Here is a 22543-nt window from a genome sequence, read left to right as displayed (position 1 = left end):
ATAGGTTTTTATTACAAAAGATCAACCCTTGTTCTTACATACATTTTATTATTTAGTTTTCGAAATAATGCCTTGCACAGTTAATGTATAATCAACAATCAGATTTAAATTTAGTGTTCATTGTGTTTGTATCTACAATAGGTCTCCCTACTCTTTCAGCAATCATTGTCATTAAATATGATCATTATTGTTAATTATGTGCTGTTATAATTTTGTAAATAAGGAGATTTTTTTTTTCCTTGTCAAGAGAGACACCCACTTTTCTTTCCTATGGGGACTCGAACCCTCAAACTTCTATTTTAGAAGGTGAGAAAGTACCACTATACTTCTGCCTTTGATTAAACAAAGAGAAAGAATGATGTCATTTCCCCCCATTTTTCATTTAGCACTATCCCACCTCTTTAGAGTAATTAATGCTTTTAGACATATGATAGGGTGTAATGTGAAATTGTGAAGTGTCAATTTTAAGTTTAAGGAGGGTCAATTTTTAAATTTGACCTGTTAGTGTAGACCACTGCCAAACTATTCTACCCTTGGGTTGAGGATGAGTGATTCCTATGAGAATTGTCTTTTTATACTTTATATTAAAAATTTGGGTAATTTACCCTCAGATCCCCTGAGGTTTGCAACTTTCACCCTCATATTAAACTTGGGCCAAAATCATATTTGTTTTTTTCTGCATCATGTACTAGATTTTTTTCTTTTACAAGTTTATCTTTTATGCTATCTGATGTGTATTCGTTTAGTACTTAATTTGTAATGCCTTTATTTCTTTCAGGTTGCTGCGTGGTTCACATGAACTTACCATAATTATAGATGCATTTCATTTTCACCATCTGTTATATCAACCATAAGGTAGTAATTACATTTATTATTTTGAAACACTTCTTTAGGCATTATGCTATCAATGCATGCTTGGCTCCTCTGTATTCTGTGGAAGGGATGCATGTAATTACAATTGAGGGAATTGGAAATCGCAGAAATGGCCTGCATCCAGTTCAGGTATAGTACTCTAGAAATTCTCTCCTTGTGTTATTTTGGAAACTACAGAGGACCTCAGGCTCTGAAAAAGTATTCATGTGTTGTCTGTAGGATTTATGCTTGATGGAAATACACCTTGAATGTAGACCTCTGTATTCACACTCTTTATTGAGTTACCGGCTACTGGGCAAGACCTTTTGCATGATGAATGCTTGCATTTAGAAAATTTAGAGAAGAATTTCTTAACCTCATTTGTTGAATAGGGTTTCACTTGTCTGTTTTCTTGCTTTGACAGCAGTTAAAAAAAGGGAGGTTATGCTTATGCTTTCACATTGAACTGTTGATCACTCTCTACTTGTTGGCCCAATTGCACCTTTTAGTTTTGTAATTGAAGTATTCAAATAGTAATTGAAGAATTGAGATCTACGGAAAGTGTGGTTTATGTTATTTTCATTTAAGATAAAGTTCACATTAAAGGGTAGATGATGGATATTCCGACAAATTTGGTTGTCTGGAACTTTGGAGTCGGCACAAATGCAGAATTTTTTTTTTTCTTTTTCTTTTTTTGGGTGACAAACCTGAATATGCTATTTTATTAATTAGAATCTTCTTAAAATTTTCAATGGTATTCGAATTGTTTCTACTTAATTCTTAAATCATAATGTCCTTATTTTTCTTTAAAATTTGTAATAAGTATTGAGTAGTAAATGTTTTTGTTTATTTATTTTTTAAGTTGCTTGTAATGTAAAATCCTCTAGTGCTATTTATATGGAATAAAAATGGATATGCTTGGTTAACGTTGATGTTCAGTTCTTGCTCTAACTTCATCTGATGAAAAGGAAGTTAGTGTCTGTGTGCACGTCTGGGTGTATATGTTTGAAAGAAATAATAGATATTGTTGCGTATATAAATGCTGGAATTTTTGTACTATTATTGATTCTATTCAGATATAAATGACAGGTGTCTTAGGGTTTCAGTTTTCAAACAGATGAAATAGATTTTTCATTGCTCACTTCATGTACTTAATGATCATATCCATGATAATCACATTTATTTTTGTGTGTTTCATGCAAACAACCGGATAAATTGTTTTCTAAATTCAGAATTGGAAGGAATCTTTTTCTTTTCTAAAATAAAATTTTGTCACTTTAACCATTGTGTGGTGCAGTGGTACACAATGGTAAAACTTGGGCTGTTAAAAGTAAGAACACAGGTTTTAGTACAAGGATAGCCACTTTATGCAATTAATGTGAGGTTAGGTTTGTATTGAGTTTACACCCTTCCTAACTCCAGCACCATCAATTAGCGGAATCACACGGGAATGACTTTTGATCATTATTTCTCATATACCATAACAATAACATAATAATAAGGTTTGTGATTCATATCATACAATTTGAAATTTTGACTTGATTCAGAAGGTCAGATATTTATCTGGTTCTGGTCAAGAGTTAAGATTTTGTTGGAATCATAGGAATAACATTGTGTTTTTTTAGAGAGTATTTTTTTTTTTTGATAAGTAAAACTGTATTAGAAAGCGTTCAAAAGGGGAGCGCGTCCCAAGAGCTATACAAATACCGAAACCAAAAAGGGAGTCCTATGGTCCCAAAGAACCCAAAAATTCCACAATTTCATCTAAAGATATACAATTTCTCCCCATCACCCAACTAAAAAAAGAACAAATAATAGAAAACTTCAATGCCCCAATGGAGGATTCCTCTCCATCAAAAGATCTTCTATTTCGCTCTTTCCAAAGACTCCACCAAACACAGAGGGGTGTCGCCCTCCAAGAGTTATGAGCATGAACCCCCACCTTGTGGCCCCTCCACACGTCAATCAAATCCCTTGAAGTCCGGAGCATAATCCATTGGAAGCCAAATAGACCAAAAATAAGATTCCAGCAGTCATGAGCCACGGGACAATGCAAGAGAAGGTGATCCACAGACTCTCCATCATTCTTACATAGACAACACCAGTTGATTATGATTTGTCTTCTCTTTCTCAAATTGTCCAAAGTCAAAATCTTGCCCCAAATTACAGTCCAAACAAAAAAAGCCACCCTAAGAGGAGCCTTCGAATGCCAAACTGTTTTCCATGGGAAATTGGAACCGTGAAACTCGGAGAGGCAAAGAAAAAAGGAATGGACCTGAAAAGTCCCCTATGGAGGAGGCATCCAAGATAAGGAATCCGAACCAGTACCATCCACCTACTGTCTATAAAAAAAGGTCCAGCAAGCTAGTCATGTTGTCCAACTCCCAATCTTGAAAGGATCACCAGAATCGCACATTCCAAGACAACCTACCACTATTGAGTCGATAACAGTTAGCTACCAAAGCATGTCTATCAACAACAATCCTGAACAACCTTGGGAACAAACAAGACAATGGGCGATCCTCGCACCAAGTATCCTCCCAAAATCGGACGTCCCTTCCCTCTCGAACTCTGAATCTAATATGCTTAGAGAACTCATCCCATCCCTTTAGAATGGATTTCCACACCCCTACGCCGACAACAGATCTGACCGGCCTAGATGACCATCCCTTTCTCTCCTCCCCAAAGTGATACGAAATAACCTTCTTCCATAACCTATGCCTTTTGCTACCGAATCTCCATAACCACTTGCCTAGGAGCGCTCTGTTGAAGGGGGCCAACCTCTTAATCCCAAGACCGCCCAATTGAAAAGGCCTGCAAACTTGCTCCCACCGGACAAGATAAAATTTAAACTCCTCCCCTCGGCCGCCCCAGAGGAAGTTCCGTTGAAGCTTCTCAAGTCTTCCAGCAATAGAGGAGGGGATCTGGAAAAGTGAAAGAAAATAAGCGGGAAGACTGGACAATGTACTCTTCACCAAAGTAACTTTCCCTCCCTTTGAAAGATATTACTTTTTCCACTCAGCCAACCTTCTCTCGAAACGCTCTATCACCGGGTCCCAGCTTCCCACCCTCCTTGACGAATCACCCAACGGCAAGCCCAAGTAAGAAATAGGGAAGGAGCTCGTCCCACACCCTAAAACCGCCGCAAGAGAAGCCACCTCCTGAACCTTCCCCCACAGGAACAAGCACACTCTTATCCACGTTTTTTTAGAGAGCATTATTTTGTAGTTGTCTAAATTGCCTTTTTTTTTTTTTTTTTTTTTTTTTTTTTTCTACCTCTCTCTCTCTCTCTCTCTTCTTTTCTTTTTCTTAACTTGGAAAACAGAAAATTGTTCTCTGAGTAACGACTTAAACATGCCATGAATCTCTTTGAAACTTTATGAGGAACATACCTTCAGTTGGTTATACAGGATCTGAGATTTAATTTCTTGGGATAAACCTCAGGTCAGATAATATTAGAAATTCAATGGTATTAAAGAAGAAGGCCTACGCTTTTTTAAAATGGACTTTCAGAAATAATAATCTATTATGGTAAACAAAAAATAAATGGAAAAGGGACAATAGAAGACCTGGAAAGTATTCCCTGTATTTGATGTTCTTATTGACATCACATATATCTGGTGAGTTGGCAAGCAAATCCACCTTTTCTAACTAATGTGTTAGACAACAATAATAGCTAAATATAAATTCTATGACAAATGAAAAGAAACAAATATTTGAATGGTTAATGAGAAACAAATATTTGAATGGTTAATGTGTATGAAGAAATAATTTCTATTATTGAGATATCTAGGAAAATTATTAGGGGCAGTCTCTTTGGTAACAGGGCAATAAATATTATTCATTTCTAGAATGGTGCTAACATAGTTACTTTTATTGTGAACTGTTGAAAGAAAAATAAAAGTTGAATAGAGAAATTAAAACATGAAGAACACAAGAATATAGCGTGGTTCAGCTACCGTTAGGGCTTACATCCATGACACACAATGCCCAAAGGGCTACATCTCTTTCATTACATTCTCTCTCATTTTGTTTACAAAATCCACCTCTATTTATAAGTGAATTGGGCTTGTAACTAGAGAATAGAAATTTCTTGCTCTACAAATATTTTATTATAAAGGAATTACACAAAGTCAAATACAAATGTGGTAACAACTTGTTGCCCAAGTATAGCAACGTTAACATTCAGTCAAGGAGTTCTGTCAAGGGCTTAAATCACTCCTATAATTATTCTCCAACGTGAACTGTGTCTGAAACTCCTAATATGTTCTGCAGGAATCATTAGCAATCTCTCATGGTTCACAATGTGGATTTTGTACTCCTGGTTTTGTTATGTCCATGTATGCATTATTAAGGTCAAGCCAAACACCACCTAGTGAAGAGCAGATTGAAGAAAGCCTTGCTGGAAATTTGTGTCGATGCACTGGTTACAGACCAATTGTTGATGCCTTTCGAGTCTTTGCGAAAACAAATAATATGCTATACGTTGATGAATCACCAATGAACCTTCCTAGGGGTGAGTTTGTTTGTCCTTCAACTGGTAAGCCATGTTCATGTGGATCAAAAATTGCATGCAAAGAAGACTCTATTATGGAAAGTGTGGCTTGTGGCAATGCGCACAGGCCTGTCTCTTACAATGACACTGATGGCAGTGCATACACCACCAAAGAGCTCATTTTCCCTCCTGAGCTGTTACTGAGGAAACTTACTTATTTAAATTTGAGTGGATTTGGTGGGCTTAAGTGGTATCGGCCCTTAAGACTTCGACATGTATTAGACTTGAAAGCAAGATACCCAGATGCAAAATTGGTGGTAGGTAACACTGAGGTAGGAATCGAAATGAGGTTGAAAAGAATTCAGTATCAGGTTTTGATCTCTGTCATGCATGTACCTGAACTAAATAAGTTGAGTGTGAAGGATGATGGCTTGGAAATTGGTGCTGCAGTAAGACTGTCAGAACTTCTGAAAATTTTTAGAAAGATAATAAAAGAGCGTGCTGCTTATGAGACTTCATCCTGCAAGGCTTTCATTGAACAGATAAAGTGGTTTGCAGGGACCCAGATAAAAAATGTTGCATCTGTTGGTGGGAATATCTGTACTGCCAGTCCGATATCAGACTTGAATCCTCTCTGGATGGCTGCTGGAGCAAAGTTTCAAATCATTGATTGCAAAGGAAATATCAGAACGACCGCGGCGGAAAATTTCTTCCTGGGTTACCGGAAGGTTGATCTGACTGGTGGTGAAATTTTACTTTCAATATTTTTACCCTGGACTCGGCCGTTTGAGCATGTGAAAGAGTTTAAGCAGGCTCACCGAAGGGATGATGATATTGCAATAGTAAATGCTGGAATGCGTGTTTGTCTTGAAGAAAAGAATGAAAACTGGGTAGTTTCAGGTGCATCAATTGTTTATGGGGGGGTAGCTCCTCTTTCTCTTTCTGCATTAAAAACAAAGGATTTTCTTATTGGGAAGAATTGGAACCAGGAGGTGTTACAGGGTGCTCTGAAAACTTTGGAGGAGGACATTTTGCTCAAGGACAATGCACCTGGTGGGATGGTGGAATTCAGGAAATCTTTAACTCTTAGTTTCTTCTTCAAGTTTTTCTTGTGGGTTTCTCATCAAATGGAAGGGAAGAAATACTTTACGGAGAGTGTACCATTGTCTCATCTATCAGCTGTACAACTGTTCCACCGGCCATCCGTTATTGGAAGTCAGGACTTTGAAATTACAAAATATGGGACAGCTGTGGGACTTCCTGACATTCACCTTTCTGCAAGACTTCAGGTATGGATGCTCTAAGAACAACAGTTTTGTAGTTTATTATTGATACAATTTCATCTTTGCTGACGTATTTATGTTGTTCTTAATGTTCTTATAGTTTATTTTTACTTGTCAAAAAAAAAAAAAAAAAAAACGTTTTTATTTTTTGAATGGTTTCAAGTTAGATGCATAACCACATGCATAATCCTACCATGTGCTGTCATTGAGTCATTAGGAAATCCTCTCTTGAAAAAGTGATTTAATCCAATTTCTCTCACACTTTGTTTGCATGGTTGAACCATAGCTCTATACCTAGCTTCTTCAATTGACTGTCACTAAAAGCCGTTGATTCAATTTTGCTTCGGTTAGGTATCCTTTTGCTGGTGATTCGGCTTTGCTTCAGTTAGGTAACCTTGTTTCTAGCCAGTTTGATCATGTAAAGATGTTAGTATATAGAATTGAGATACTAAAATGTTGTTTGTGTTATAAAATATTTTTATTTTGTGGTTAGTTTATTCTCTTTTCTCGTCAGCCCTCTTTAGGGAAAATTTTGTTTTATTCTTGTGATTTCGTTTTCTTTGTACTTTTGAATTACACAATACATGATTGTTGTTTCTTCTCTTCTTTACTATGCAAACCAGCAATTGCATATCTATCGTTATATTTGAGCAGAATCGATCGTGGGAATTGAATCGCACCTGTTGATTGTGTCATCAAACAAAGACATCGCATCACAATAATCGCAAACCCTAAATGACGATTGTGCCATTGCAGCATCTATAGCAATTTTTGACTCCCGTAGCATCGACTCTCTTTCTTTGTTCATCATTGCAGTATGGTTTTGTTAGAAGTATGCAAACCCTAATTGATATCTGTTAAATTTTGGATGCGGAAATAAGAAATGCAAATAGGAAAAGGGAAGAAAGAAAGATAGAGAACACATGCATATACATGGTTCGGCACTAAGGCCTACATCCTTGGAAAAAGAGCCACTAAGGGCTATATTTTTATTATTCAGATATATTTTGCTCGAGTACAAAGAGCCTATATATAGGCACGGTAAAGATGAGAAAATATGGAAGGTGTACAAAAATCAAAGGAGGCACCATGATTGGTGGTGTTAGAAATTTGTCTAAAATTCATTTATGACATGGCAAAAATCTTTTGGCTAACGAAGTGTGATGGTGAAGCCTCCAAATTAGCTTCTAAAGGAAGCTTTGAAATACTTGAGCAACAAGAATTATTCTTGGGCAGCAAGAATTATTCTTGGGCAACAAGTGTTATTTGGCTTCCAAAGGAAGCTTTATAATATACTTGGACACCACGTATATTTTTGGCTATAAATAGCCTTGCACTCATTCGATGAAAAGCATCCGAGAGGCATCCAAGAGTAAGACAATATTCGGATCAAGAGAGTATATTGGTTTTGTGTGTGTGAGAAAATCCTTTTGTGTGTGCAATCTTCAACTGACACTTGAAGCTTGTCTTTGGGTGGGTTTTTCTCTTTGTGTAAACCATATACTATTTGGGGTATTTGTTGAGTGTTGAGTGAGTCTTCTTTGTTGGTGAGTGAGTGGTGTGAGAAAAGAGATTATTGTGGGAAAGAACCAAAACGTTCTTCAGTTTGTAATCTTCTTCTTTATAATGATACGAATCATCATCGCCCGTGGACGTAACCCTTTTTGTGAGGGTGAACCACGTATAAATCCTTGTCTCATTTGTGTGTGCCTATTTTTTTTTCTTGTCATTATTTTTCTATTGTTCTCATAAACTCCTATTCGATCCTTATTTCATAGCAAACTGGTATCAGAGCTCGGTTCGTGTATTGTGTACAGATACTATTCGGGTACTGTTCACAAATTCAGTACTATTCACTGAGAAATTTTTTGGGGAGTTTTTTGAGATATCGACAAAATACGAGATTGAGAAATTTGATGGCAAGATTAGTTTCAGTCTTTGGCGTATTAAGATGCAGGCCCTGCTCACTTAGCAAGGTTTTGGCAAAGGAAGAGTTAGAAAGTGGAGTTACGATCCTAGTTCTCTAAAGGGTTGTGAGGGGACTACATAACGTGGTGGAGAATGAAATCCGTTTTCAGATGGCAACTGAAATTGCAGCAATCCTTACATGGAGGCAGACCTATGAGGACAGGTGTGATATTGACTTGCAATAATCTTGGTGGCAATGAGATAGTCCATTCGAGTGCCATTAAGATGTGTGGGAGGCAAGTAATTGGTCACACTAGAGATACAAGGAAAAGTCAAGGACGTCCTATTCTCTACAAGGGTGAGAAGATGACTTTTCATTACCAGCCGGTGGTTTGTGGGCGGTTGGAGATGGTTGCTAAAGGAGATGTTAAACTTGGAATTTCTAAAGTTGGTTTTGGAAAGGATTTAGAGTTTGACACAAATACTGGAAGTATGCTTGTGGCTGCGCAAGACATGCATGGGTTGAAGAATGAGAGCCCGAGGGTTGAGTTTGAGGATGACTTAAACTTAACTAAAATTCTTTATTAATTTGTTTTGTGTTGGAGATGATGATGGCGTTATTTTTTATTACTCACATTGTGTTGAAGGAAGACTTTTTATGGTGTTGTCTTATCATTTGCACAAAGGTGGAGAATTTTAGTCAAGGTGGAGATATGTTAGAAATTTGTCTAAAATTCATTTATGACATGGCAAAAATCTTTTGGCTAAAGAAGTGTGATGGTGAAGCTTCCAAATTAGCTTCTAAAGGAAGCTTTGAAATTCTTGGGCAGCAAGTGTTATTCTTGGGCAGCAAGTGTTATTTGGCTTCCAAAGGAAGCTTTATAATATACTTGGACACCAAGTATATTTTTGGCTATAAATAGCCTTGCACTCATTCGATGAAAAGCATCCGAGAGGCATCCAAGAGTATATTGGTTTTGTGTGTGTGAAAAAATCCTTTTGTGTGTGCAATCTTCAACTGACACTTGAAGCTTGTCTTTGGGTGGGTTTTTCTCTTTTTGTAAACCATATACTATTTGGGGTATTTGTTGAGTGTTGAGTGAGTCTTCTTTGTTGGTGAGTGAGTGGTGTGAGAAAAGAAATTATTGTGGAGAAGAACCAAAACGTTCTTTAGTTTGTAATCTTCTTCTTTATAGTGATACGAATCATCATCGCCCGTGGACGTAACCCTATTTGTAAGGGTGAACCACGTATAAATCCTTGTCTCGTTTGTGGGTGCCTATTTTTTTCTTGTCATTATTTTTCTATTGTTCTCATAAACTCATATTCGATCCTTATTTCATAATAGGTGGAGGCTTTTGCTCCACTGTCATATAGAAATATTTATAATTGGAAGGAAATTGACTGGATCACCATGATCGGTGGAGGATTTTGCTTTACAATTATATAGAAATATTTATATATTTCAACACTCCCCCTCAAGTTGGAGCATGAATATCATCAATGCCCAACTTGCTAAAGAATTGCCTTGAAAGATGATGAGAAGGTGTCCGGAACAAAGCTAGGAAATTAACCAGGAAATTAACCAGATCTTGCTGGGGAAAATGACTAGATCTTGTCGGGGAAAATAAACTGGAACTCGCCGGGGAAAATGGGTGGAACTAAGCCGGGAAAAGACCCGAACAACGTCGGGAAATTGCCGGAACTAAACCGGGAAAAGCCGGAACAACACCGGGAAATGGCTGGAACTAAGTCGGGAAATGGCCGGAACGATGCTGGGAAATGGGCTGGAATAACATCGGGGAATGCCGAGGTGCTGAACCATTCGAAAAACGGACCGGAAGGGAAAGGAATGTGAAGACATGGAGAATATGCTCTATGATAATAGTACCAATACTCTCCCTCAAATTCTAGATGAGATTACAAGAACATCTAGGCTCTGATACCATGTTAAATTTGGATGCGGAAATAAGAAATGCAAATAGGAAAAGGGAAGAGAGAAAGATGGAGAACACATGCATATACATGATTCGGCACTAAAGCCTACATCTATGGACAAAGAGCCACTAAGGGTTGCATTTTTATTATTCAGATATATTTTGCTTGAGTACAAAGAGCCTATATATAGGTACGGTAAAGATAAGAAAATATGGAAGGTGTACAATAGTCAAAGGAGGCACCATGATTGGTGGAGGATTTTGCTCCACCGTTATATAGAAATATTTATAATTGGAAGAAAATTGATTGGATCACCCTGATTGGTGGAGGATTTTGCTCCACTATAATATAGAAATATTTATATATTTTGACAATATCAATTGCGGCAATTACATCGCATCAACCATTGCATTGCAACAGTCTTGATGATCGCATCGCAACATCTTGACTTTGTTCAACCTCGCATCTAGTCATCTTGCATCACATCACTTTCTCTGTTAGAATCCTTCTCTGTTTGAGTCACAGCCCTTTCGACTCGTCTACTGTTTGCAACTTTTGACTTTTCACACTCTTGGAATCGCATTGCCTTGACTCACGATTTCGGCTCACATTCTTGATCCATCAAATTGTTTCTTCTTTGCTTAAATCACAACCCTTAGATCTTCTCGGCTTGCATAGTAGTGACCCAATTGCATAATATCGCATTAAATAGCAGTCATAATCCTCGATTCTTCTCTGTTCACAGTGGTTTTTTGGCTATGAATTATATTAAAGATGGCCCAGTGGTAATACTTATTCTTTTAAGGCTATTAGTGCGAGGTTTTCTGGTGACAATTACGCTTATTGGGCATATGGGATGAAAAACATCATGTTGGATAAGAAAATGTGGGATTATCTTACTGGATTTGTGTCAATCCCAACAAGTAATAAGATAGAAAATTATGCTGAATTGTTGTCCACTTGGAAAGTGAAAAATGCAAACGGGTCAGTGGCATAGCGGTATAACCGTATAAGGCCCTTACTTCTCAAAGGGAGGTCAAGGGTTCAAGCCTCAGTGGAGGCATGTATGTGTGAGTATCAAGTAAGAAAAAAAAAAAAAAGAAAGAAAAATGCAAAGATAATTACTTGGATAAATAATAATGTGAATCAGTCTATTGGTGCGCATTTGGCCGAGTTCTCCATAACCAAAGAAATTTGGGATTATTTGTTGTTATATGTGCAATCCAATTTTTTCAAATGATATCAATTTGAATATGAGATTCGGACTGCTAGATAGGGTGATAAGAGTATTCAGAAGTTTCATTCAGTTATGACCGGGTACTGGGATCAGTTTTCTCTCACAGAGCTTGCAGGACTGAATTTTAATTAGCTTTATCATATTTACAGAGAAGAGCAGAGATTAGTTTAGTTTTTGCTGGATCTTAGAGATAACTTTGAAGGTCTTTGTGGCTCTATTCTTAATTGTAATGCACTTCCTTCCGTTGATTCGGTGGTAAATGAACTGTTGGCTAGAGAGGTATAAAACTCAACTGGTTGCAAGGGGGTTCACACATGAATACAGTATTGACTATGAGGAGCTGTTGTTGCTAAAATGATGACTGTTCGCACATTGGTTGCGATAGGAGTTGTTCGGCAGTGGGGCTTTGCCTTTCAGAGATGGATTAAAAAATGCCTCTTAAATGGGAATTTGGCTGAGGAAGCTTTTATGGTACTTCCTGCTGGTCATTCCCATAATTATGGGGAGGTGTGTAAACTCAAGAAAGCATTTTATAGTCCCAAACAAGTTCCTAGGGCTTTGTTTGAGAATTTGTTACACTGATATGAAGTTTAGGCTTTCATCCTAGTGATTATGATTTACCTCTCTTTCTTCATTATATTTCTACTGGTCGTATTATTCTCCTCGTAGTTGTTGATAATACGATCCTATGATCCTGACTGGTGATGACCCAAATTGCATTATACATTTGAAGTTATGGTTGCAGTAATAATTTGAGATGTAGGATCTTGGTCTTCTTTGCTATTTCCTTGTCATTGAAGGCACATTCCATTCTCTAGCAATTCCTCTTGGGTCTGTGGAGTAAGTCCTCGGCTAACACTAGGTACAGTATACTATAAGACCCACGCAGAGATTAGTTTAGTTTTTGTTGGATCTTAGAGATGACTTTGAAGGTCTTTGTGGCTCTATTCTTAATTGTAATGCACTTCCTTCCGTTGATTCAGTGGTAAATGAACTGTTGGCTAGAGAGGTATAAAACTCAACTGGTTGCAAGGGGGTTCACACATGAATACAGTATTGACTATGAGGAGCTGTTGTTGCTAAAATGATGACCATTCACACATTGGTTGCGATAGGAGTTGTTCGGCAGTGGGGCGTTCCATTTCAGAGATGGATTAAAAAATGCCTCTTAAATGGGAATTTATCTGAGGAAGCTTTTATGGTACTTCCTGCTGGTCATTCCCATAATTATGGGAAGGTGTGTAAACTCAAGAAGGCATTTTATAGTCCCAAACAAGTTCCTAGGGCTTTGTTTGAGAATTTGTTACACTGATATGTAGTTTAGGCTTTCATCCTAGTGATTATGATTTACCTCTCTTTCTTCATTATATTTCTACTGGTCGTATTATTCTCCTCGTAGTTGTTGATAATACGATCCTATGATCCTGACAGGTGATGACCCAAATTGCATTATACTTTTGAAGTTATGGTTGCAGTAATAATTTGAGATGTAGGATCTTGGTCTACTTTGCTATTTCCTTGTCATTGAAGGCACATCCCATTCTCTAGCAATTCCTCTTGGGTCTGTGGAGCAAGTCCTCGGCTAACACTAGCTACAGTATACTATAAGACCCACGCCTACAAATTGGTCACCTGTTCTCCAAAAGAATACTTTCTTTATTAGTCCAAGTATGCAACAAAAGTTATTTGCAAAGCTTGCCTCACAGAGATTCACGGACAGTAGAATTCCCTAGAGCTTAATGTTCATTATACTAACTTAGATGGTATTCCCTTTGTTTATCAACTTTGTATCGACTTATAGTTGGCAGTTTAGTGTATTGTACAGATACATGGTCTAATCTTACCGATTAGTTCATATCATGAGTCAGTTTGTGTCTTCTCCTACTACCGTTCCTTGGGTTGTAGTTCGTGTTTTGCGCTTGTTATTTTCCTCTAAAATCTGCTTTGGAACTTTGGGCTTTTTTTGATGTTGATTGGGCAGGAGATTTGACTAATCGTAAGTCAACTACTGGCTTCTCTGTCTTTCTAGTTGACTTTCTCATTTCCTGGAATGGCAAAAAGCAAACAGTTGTTCCAATGGGCATTAGCCTAGACTCCATGATCTCTCCTCCCTAAAGGGGAGGTTGAGAGTTTAAGCCTGCTAAGGTCAACATTAATATTGTGGGTGTGTGTGGGCGCTTGAACTTTCAGAAAAAGAAGAAGCAGACAGTTGTTACTCGCTTCTCTGCTGAAGTTGAGTATTGTGCCATGGCTGCCACTACAACAAAGATAATCTGGCTGAGTGTTCCCCTTTCTGTTCCTAACCTATGTAATGTGATAATTAGTGCCATTCAGAATGCTTATAACTCTGTCTTTCATGAGCGCAAAAGCATATTGAGATTGATTATCACTTCATGTGCCATCATCTTCAGCTTGACACTATTTCTCTACCATTTGTCTCTTCTACTATAGAGCTGGTTAGCTTCTTCACAAAGTCCCACACTATTATGTGTTTTCATTTTCTCCTTCGCAAACTCTCGAATCTTCTCATGTGACGACCTCTGTGGGTGAGTGCGAGACACTGGGTGAGTTACCACACTGGCAGGGTACGGGTGTCATGATTCCACATCGCCTTGGGAAGGTGAAGGTAAAGTGCTATATGTAGGTTCAACACCCTTCTTTTGACACAACGTGTTTTAAAGCCGTGATGGCTGTGAACCTATCAGAACTCCACAGTTAACCGTGCTTATGCAAGAGTAGTACCAGGATGGGTGACCTCCTGGGAAGACTGGTTTGGGGGAGCCAAAAATGGATAATATTGTGTCATGTAGGGGTGAGGGCTGTTACATCTCATAGTCACATCGTGAATTTGAAGGGGGTGTTAGAGAATATTTTTATTATTGTGGTTAGTTTAATCTTTTCCTTTTTCTTAGTTGGCTAGCCCTCTTTAGGGCATATTTATTTTATTCTTGTAATTTTGTTTTCTTTGTGCATTTGAATTACACATTACACAATTGTTGCTTCTTCTCTTCTATACTGTGCAAACCAATGATTGCTTATCTATCAGTTTGAATTTGTTTTATTCGGTAACTTTATTTATTTCATGTTTAAGTTTATTTGTAACCATAATTTAAGTAAAATGTATAAATTATAAGTGTTCCGTTCCACATCGCCTGGGGTGGGGGGAAGAAAGTTCCCGACACTTATAAGGGGGGGATGCATACTATCTGTGTAGAGACGTTTTGAAAACTATGAGCACTGAGATGTACAAAGCAGACAATCTCTATATGGTGTGAGGCGGGTGGGGGAGTGTGCTCAAGCCCATGAGGGTTAGACTGGTGAGGATGCTGAGTCCCTAGAGGGGTTGATTGTGACGGCCCACATTGCCTAGGGGAAGAAAGTTCCTGACACTTACAAGGGGATGTCTCCTACTTGTGTACCTGTGTAGAGTCATAGATGCTTTTTGAAAACAGTGAGCATTGAGATTTAAAAACGGACAATATCTACACAGTGTGGTAGGTCGTGACAATAAGTATGCTATTATGAGTGGATATTTCATGATGAGATAAATTCTTTCCATTTTGTTAGGCTTATTTGTGGCTTCCTTAATATTAAATCTCTTGGGGCAGTGGGAATGGTTAACTATCATAAATTTATATCGGAATGGACCAAAATATCCCTTTGAAAAACTCTTTGATCTAAAACGTGGACAATATTATTTAATCGCTTGGAAAGCATAAAAAATAAGTAGGGTGTGAAAAATCTACCATCTCCCAAACTTTAAACAATTTTCATTTGAAAGAATAGCTTACTTCTACGGATTTGGGACTCTGGGTTTGTATTGGATTGGCATAAGATCTACTTGTAAAAACTATAACTGCAATGATTGTAGCCTCTTTCCTAATTGTCTGTGCAATGCAGATGGACTGACCTTGTTATACCTAGGTTTCACATAATTGAGTTGTTGAAGTTAGGTCCGTAAAGTGGTGGATCTTGAACACTTAGAAGAATAGTATGCCATGAGTTTTGGCATCAATTGACCTAAACTATGTCATTATTTCTCTTAGCTGCAAAGAATATTCAACTTATATGCCATTAAGCAAGAGGGCTTATGGGAAAATACAGTTTTTATGGGTTTTCTAAACCACTATATATGTGTATATATTTCTGAAGGGAGAATTACACTGACCTCCTCTGAGGTTTCGTCAACCTACACTGGCCTCCCCTCTTATTTGCCAAATAACAATGACCTCCCTCGAGGTTTGTATACGTATAACAAGGACCTCCCCTCCATTAACAAAAAATACTGTTACCAATCAAAAATGATGTCATCAATTTTTTATTTTCAAATTCCCCATTCTACCCCTCAAAGATATGTAAATAAATTAATTAAAATATCTAAAATACCCTCATAATTATTTCTCCCCTCTCCTCTCAAATTCTCTCTCCAATCTTTTTCTCTCCTCTTTCTTTCCTCGATCAAAACCAAAACGGTGGCATCACCTCATCGTGCCTAATGTTTCATCAATCCAATTGGAGCAACATCTGGATGATGCATGGCTGAATGGTTACGAGCGATGGATAATTTCAACCATCTAACCTCTCTGTTGTCCAGACAGGCAGTAGATGTGTAGGGTCCATAAAAAAAAAACCAAAACGGTGGCGAGACAGCAGCGGCGGCAAGATGAATTGAGACGGCAGCGGCGGCGAGATCAGCGGTGGTTCTATACACTTCACCTAGCTTGGGTCTATGAACTTCAAACATAAACCATCACCATTCATCTCTACGATGCCGACGCATACATTCTCAAAGCTCTAGCCAAAACCAAGATTCGGGTTGTCATCAGCGTGCCCAACAACCAGCTCCTTGCAATTGGGTTCTCCAAAGCCACTGTCGCCGCCTAGATCGGCCGGAACGTCGCCGGGTACTACCCATAAACGCTCATCGTCGCAGTCGGCAACGAGATTCTGACTACCGTACCCCTCTTCCGCTCCTTGCTCATGACAATAATTGAGTCCCTCTATAGCGCTCTCGTCGTCGCCAATCTCCACACCCAGATCAAAATCTCAACACCATGTGCGGCGTTGAATGTTCTCGACCTATTCCCTCCGTCGCAGTCGTCATCAGCGTACCCAATAACTAGCTCCTCGCAATTGGGTCCTGTCATTAGATTTGTGGATATATATATATATATATATATATATATATATATATATATATATATATATATGAAGCCGCAGCAGAGAGCCCGCCCAAATCCTCGTCGATGCGCTGATCGAGAACAACAACTTGAATGGTTTGATTACTTATGTAGTTTGTTTGATTGCTTGTGTTGTTTGTTACAGGCAGTGGCTTTTGTTTGTGTACGTAGGTTGAAGGATAGGTTTTGGGCTTTTTGTCTTTTCAAACTCTATTGAGTTTGTAATAAAATACAGAATACATATAATAAGGGCAAAAAAGTAATTTCAATATAACAATTAGCGCCGTCAATCCAAAAGCTCTGACAGGGGAGGTTAGTGTTATTTGGCAAACAAGAGGGGAGATCAGTGTATAATGACAAAACTTTAGGGGAGATCAGTGTAATTATCTCATTTCTGAAAGTTCAAGCAAACATACATATCCCCACAATGTTGGCCCTAGTAGGGCTTTGACACTCAACCTCCCCTTTGGGGAGGAGAGATCATACCAACTGGGCATTGGTGGTCCACTATATATTTCAATCTGCTTCTTGGGTTTAAAGTTTTGTTTGAGGGGTATTTTGTGTCATTCCTTATATATGATATGGTTATATTACTCTTTTTTATTTTTTTGATCTAGAAAATTAGCTTTTGGATATTGATGCTGATACCATAACGATTTCCAGGTTACAGGGGAGGCAGAATATACTGATGACACAGCACTAACTCCTAATGGTTTACATGCTGCTTTGATATTAAGTAGAAAACCTCATGCTCGTATTCTTTCAATAGATGAATCAGGAGCCAAGTCTTCACCAGGTTTTGCAGGCATATATTTTGCTAAAGATGTCCCAGGTGATAATATCATTGGGCCAGTTATTGCAGATGAGGAACTTTTTGCTTCAGAATTTGTCACTTGTGTGGGTCAGGTAAATTGCTTGTATTTAAAATTTTCTAATCTGGTTAATGTAGGGCAGAGATAGGAGTCCCATGGAAGGAAAATGTTTTTCTTTTGCACTGAAGTTGAAGACATAATCTATCTTCGAGAATGTTATTGTTAAGAAATGAAGTCATAACAAAATATGATGGTTGTCTGAAAAATATCGCTTCATCAAATCCTCAACTGCTGCATAAGGAAATTTTGATGGCCAAATTATCAACTGCTATTAACATAGTTTGGATGATTCTGGTTGCATAGGATTAAATTTCACTCCTTTTCTATTTGTTTGCTTTAAATCCATGGGGTGTTTATATTTTATGAAGGCCATTGGAGTGGTGGTTGCTGATACACACGAATGTGCAAAACTAGCAGCAAGAAAGGTTCATGTTGAGTATGAAGATCTCCCAGCAATCTTATCGATACAGGATGCCCTCAAGTCTGGGAGTTTCCATCCTAATACAGAGAGATGTTTGAGGAAAGGGGATGTGGAACTTTGTTTCCAATCAGGTAAATGTGACAAGATCATTGAAGGGGAGGTCGAAGTAGGAGGTCAGGAGCACTTCTACTTGGAGCCACAGAGCAGTTTATTATGGACAATGGATGGTGGGAATGAGGTTCATATGATTTCTTCCACTCAAGTAAGTAATACCTACTTGGCCTTTATACATTGTACCCCATTTATGAATTTGTTCATAATATATGTATAGAAAGACCAATTTGGATGTGGTATGAGTTTGGAGTGTCTACTATTCATTGAAAGTGGATCTGTATTTAACAATTAGCCCTTGTTAAAGATTAGCTAATTTTTGGAGAACAAGAAAAGCTTTAAATCTTTTTGAAGGAGGGAAATGAGAAAAAAATTAAATCTTTTTGAAATTTTCTATCTACTGGAAGAGGGAGGGAAATGCATATATTTTTGGAAACAGTGGGAAAAATTGGACCAAATACATAAAAGTTCAGAAGTTACTATACTGGGAAATTTGGGTAATATGAATATGCCTCTGAATATAAAAAAAGTGCATTACCTTGTTTATGTCCCCCTATGCCGGGTTCTACGAGAAGACGATTAGAAACAAACATAACCTTCTCTCGAGACTCAAACCTCCATCTCATACTTGTTATTTTTGTTTTTAACTATTGCACCAAGTAATGATCCCTTTAAAAAGACAATTAGCTAGTGTTGGTGTTGCTTATACGAGCTTCTGGGATGTGAAGATTGGAAATAAACCTTTTATTTGGTAATACTTCATACAAAGTGGATGCTCTTACACGATAACCACTATGTTACGCAGACTCAGTTACATGTGTCATTATGTGTATGTGTCTGAGCATCTGATTTATCAAACCGCAAAAGTGTGAAGTACAGGACACGGTGAGAATATCCATATTATTTAATATTTTTCATGTACTCTTCAGAGAATAATGTTTTCACTAGCTTTAAAGTAATATGTAACAAAAGAAACATGATAAAAGAGTTTTATGTACAACTATATATACCTTGTATGGGATATCAAATCGAGTGCTATGTATGTGCTTTTTGTGTATTAAGTGTTTCTCTGATTTTATGAGTATTCCTAAGCACATACATGCATAGAGTTCAAAGAATTATGCTTGAGTGTTAGCAGTTCTTACTTACATCTGTGTGGGATCTGTGTTGGTTCTCGTCATCTTCACTTTGTTCCCAAAAACTATAGTGCCTACCGTGTGTTGTCATTGCTTTGAACTGTATATGCCTACCTGCATGTTCTTTTCAAATGCATGTTTTCTTGCTTCTTTGTATGAACTCCTCCTTGGTTTTCAAAGGTATGCTTTGTCGATTGCATGTGAGAATGCTTTTATGCAATTGGTTTCTACAGATACTAAGTTACATATGTTTGTTTTGCTCCATCATTGTTGCAAGTTTCACAAATTAGTCACTAATGACAATTCAATGTCTTTATGTTGTTCTCCTAGGGCCCAATTTTTTGTTGCAACAAGTGTTATATTGCCACTCTTATGTGCAGGCCCCGCAAAAGCACCAAAAGTATGTTTCTCATGTTCTTGGTCTTCCAATGTCAAAAGTAGTTTGTAAAACCAAGAGAATTGGTGGTGGATTTGGCGGGAAGGAGACTAGGTCAGCTTTTCTTGCTGCTGTGGCTTCAGTTCCATCATATCTGTTGAACCGGCCAGTGAAATTAACATTAGACAGGGATATAGACATGATGACAACTGGGCAGCGCCATAGCTTTCTTGGGAAGTACAAGGTAATAAATTTATTTCCCAAATATTATTGTGGTTCTGTATCCATTGGCTGTAATACTTGACATCTAAGGTGTACAGTAAGGGATCAATATAATAAGTATGAAGCGTGGCAAAACTTTTAAATATTGTTTACTTCAATCAAGTTATCACATTCAAATGGAAAACAAGAAAGTAAAAAATGGCAAGGGTTCTCTTGCAGTATCTCAGATGAACTCTTTTCACCATTCCTTTGTTTGATGTTACCTTTTCTCTTGACTTATACTTATGATGGAAGAGGATAATTTTTTTTTTTCTCCTTGGCCAGAAGCTCACACACCCATTTGCCCCTATGGGGACTTGAACTCTCACCTTCCACTTTGGAAGGTGGAGGAGATACCACTAGGCTACAACCTTTGGTGATGGAATAGGATAACGATGAAGCAAAATTTGTCTGTTGTAGGTTGGATTTACTAGTGATGGGAAGGTGCTTGCGCTGGATCTTGAAATCTACAATAATGCTGGAAATTCACTTGACCTATCTCTTGCAGTACTTGAACGTGCTATGTTTCATTCTGATAATGTCTATGAGATACCGAATGTCAGGGTTAGTGGAAGGGTTTGCTTCACTAATTTCCCCAGTAACACTGCATTCCGAGGATTTGGTGGTCCTCAAGGTATGCTGATTACTGAAAATTGGATTCAGAGAATCGCCATGGAGCTTAAGAAAAGCCCAGAAGAGATTAGGGTGAGTTATATGCTGTTGATGAATTGTGGTTTTTGCGTTGTGCACTATTATAACTTCTTTTTTGGATCACATTTCATGGTATACTTATAGCGGCTTTTACATGATAACTTTCAGGAAATTAATTTTTTAGGTGAAGGAACAATATTGCATTATGGACAAGAAATTCAACACTGTACTCTACAGCGGCTTTGGAATGAATTGAAGTCATCTTGTGACTTTTTGAAGACTCAAAAAGAAGTCAAAAATTTTAATCTTCAGAACCGGTGGAAAAAGCGTGGAGTTGCAATGGTACCAACAAAATTTGGTATTTCCTTCACAACGAAGTTCATGAACCAGGTGACGTCTGGAGCAATATTTGTATATTAGGCTTTTCAATTTGGTTGGTGTCTTCTTGAGTAAACAATTGAAAATTCCTTTTTAGTATTATCACATTGTGTCTCAAAAAATGTTTCAATGTACCAGAAGTAATTGCACATCTATTCAACTTTATAGATACAATTTTACCGAAAGCAACAACACAGTTTTTACAAACTAAAGACGAAACATAAATAAGATTGCGTCTAACATCTGTGCATAAAGACATTTCTTTAATATTAAGCTCCTCCCACTCTTAAAATGAAGATGCACTACTCCCACTGACCTAGCTGCAACCTTGACATCAAATTCCAAGTGCGTATCTCCACATCACTGAGGCTTCTGGATTCCTGTGGCTCCAGAATCTATACACCAGAAATTTATAGATTCAACCACAAAACATGGCTGAACGACGAATATACTATTTCTTTTGCCGCATGCTTGCTTGGACAGTTCTTCCTTCAGTGCCCCTGTTGGCCGCAAAACAAATAGTTTCCCTCGCCCTCAACACGCATTTCCTACTTCCCCTTAGCCTTTTGGATCCCCATGTTTTGCACTAGCCCAATCCTGTTGCCATTCTTTTTTTTTCTTTTGTTTTTTTTTCCCCCTCTATTGGGCCTAGAAGAAGATGGTCTAGACTGGGTTAGATTCATAGAAGTGCCCATACTCTTGATTATCCCTTCATATGTTACAAACTCATTAAGAACTCAGCGATTATGTACTCTAGCTTGTTCATCATGTAGTTCACTCTAAAAGAGTCGAACGAGTTCGGTAACTAGGAAATAATCAAGTCGATTTGAACCTCCCCATTCAAGTTGGCCCCAACAACCTCTAGTTCATTAAAAAAAAGAAAAAAGACAATCATTTTAAAAACAAGATTCCTTACTGGAGTTCCTTTGGCATCTTGGTGGTCATCAAGCATAACATAGCACTTAGGCACTAACTCTATCCAATCTCACAAAACATCTCCTTGAAATTTTGCACGAAGCTTGCCGATGTAAGATAATGCAAATGCTGGGTTTGGAGCATATTCGAGATAAACTCCAGAATGTAGCATCAAGCCATCTCATTAGCCTTATTCCACTTATTAAAAGCATCAATGTCTTATTGGGGATCTTAAGTTAAAGGCGAAGTAGGTCTAGGAGTAGCGAGCACATATTTGTGCCCTTTTTCTTTGAGTACAATATCCAAGTTCCCTTTTACCGGTCAAAATAAATAGGTCCAGTTAACTGAATATGTTTGCAAGCGGATTGTATGGATTAGACATAATGAATATGCATATAAATGCATTCATACAATAAACAAGGTGAATTAACATACAATCATGCATATCTATTTAATTAATGTGGGTCCCTCAACCACATAGCATGATAAATCTCACAACCTATACGCCAATAGGGAGAAGTTCATTATT

At 37.8% G+C, this 22543-nt stretch overlaps 1 protein-coding gene across 2 annotated transcripts in view; it reads left to right on the top strand.

The window, feature by feature from the left end:
* LOC132311368 (xanthine dehydrogenase 1-like) overlaps window positions 1-22543 on the top strand; it is a 66189-nt gene that overhangs the window by 6578 nt on the left and 37068 nt on the right. For both annotated transcript variants that reach the window (XM_059809262.1, XM_059809260.1), the window contains exons 3-9: window positions 894-1002; window positions 5128-6636; window positions 17557-17799; window positions 18134-18448; window positions 19814-20053; window positions 20491-20775; window positions 20890-21111. In XM_059809262.1, the coding sequence (XP_059665245.1) occupies window positions 894-1002; window positions 5128-6636; window positions 17557-17799; window positions 18134-18448; window positions 19814-20053; window positions 20491-20775; window positions 20890-21111 (2923 nt within the window). The remainder of the gene's footprint in view (window positions 1-893; window positions 1003-5127; window positions 6637-17556; window positions 17800-18133; window positions 18449-19813; window positions 20054-20490; window positions 20776-20889; window positions 21112-22543) is intronic.

This window comes from Cornus florida, unplaced genomic scaffold (assembly GCF_030987335.1).
Source record: "Cornus florida cultivar Cherokee Brave unplaced genomic scaffold, ASM3098733v1 CherokeeBrave_3.0.0_Hap2_Chr06, whole genome shotgun sequence".
Lineage (NCBI taxonomy): Eukaryota > Viridiplantae > Streptophyta > Magnoliopsida > Cornales > Cornaceae > Cornus > Cornus florida.
Note: the sequence above shows the minus strand (reverse complement) of the source record. Positions and strands in the feature narration are given on the sequence as shown.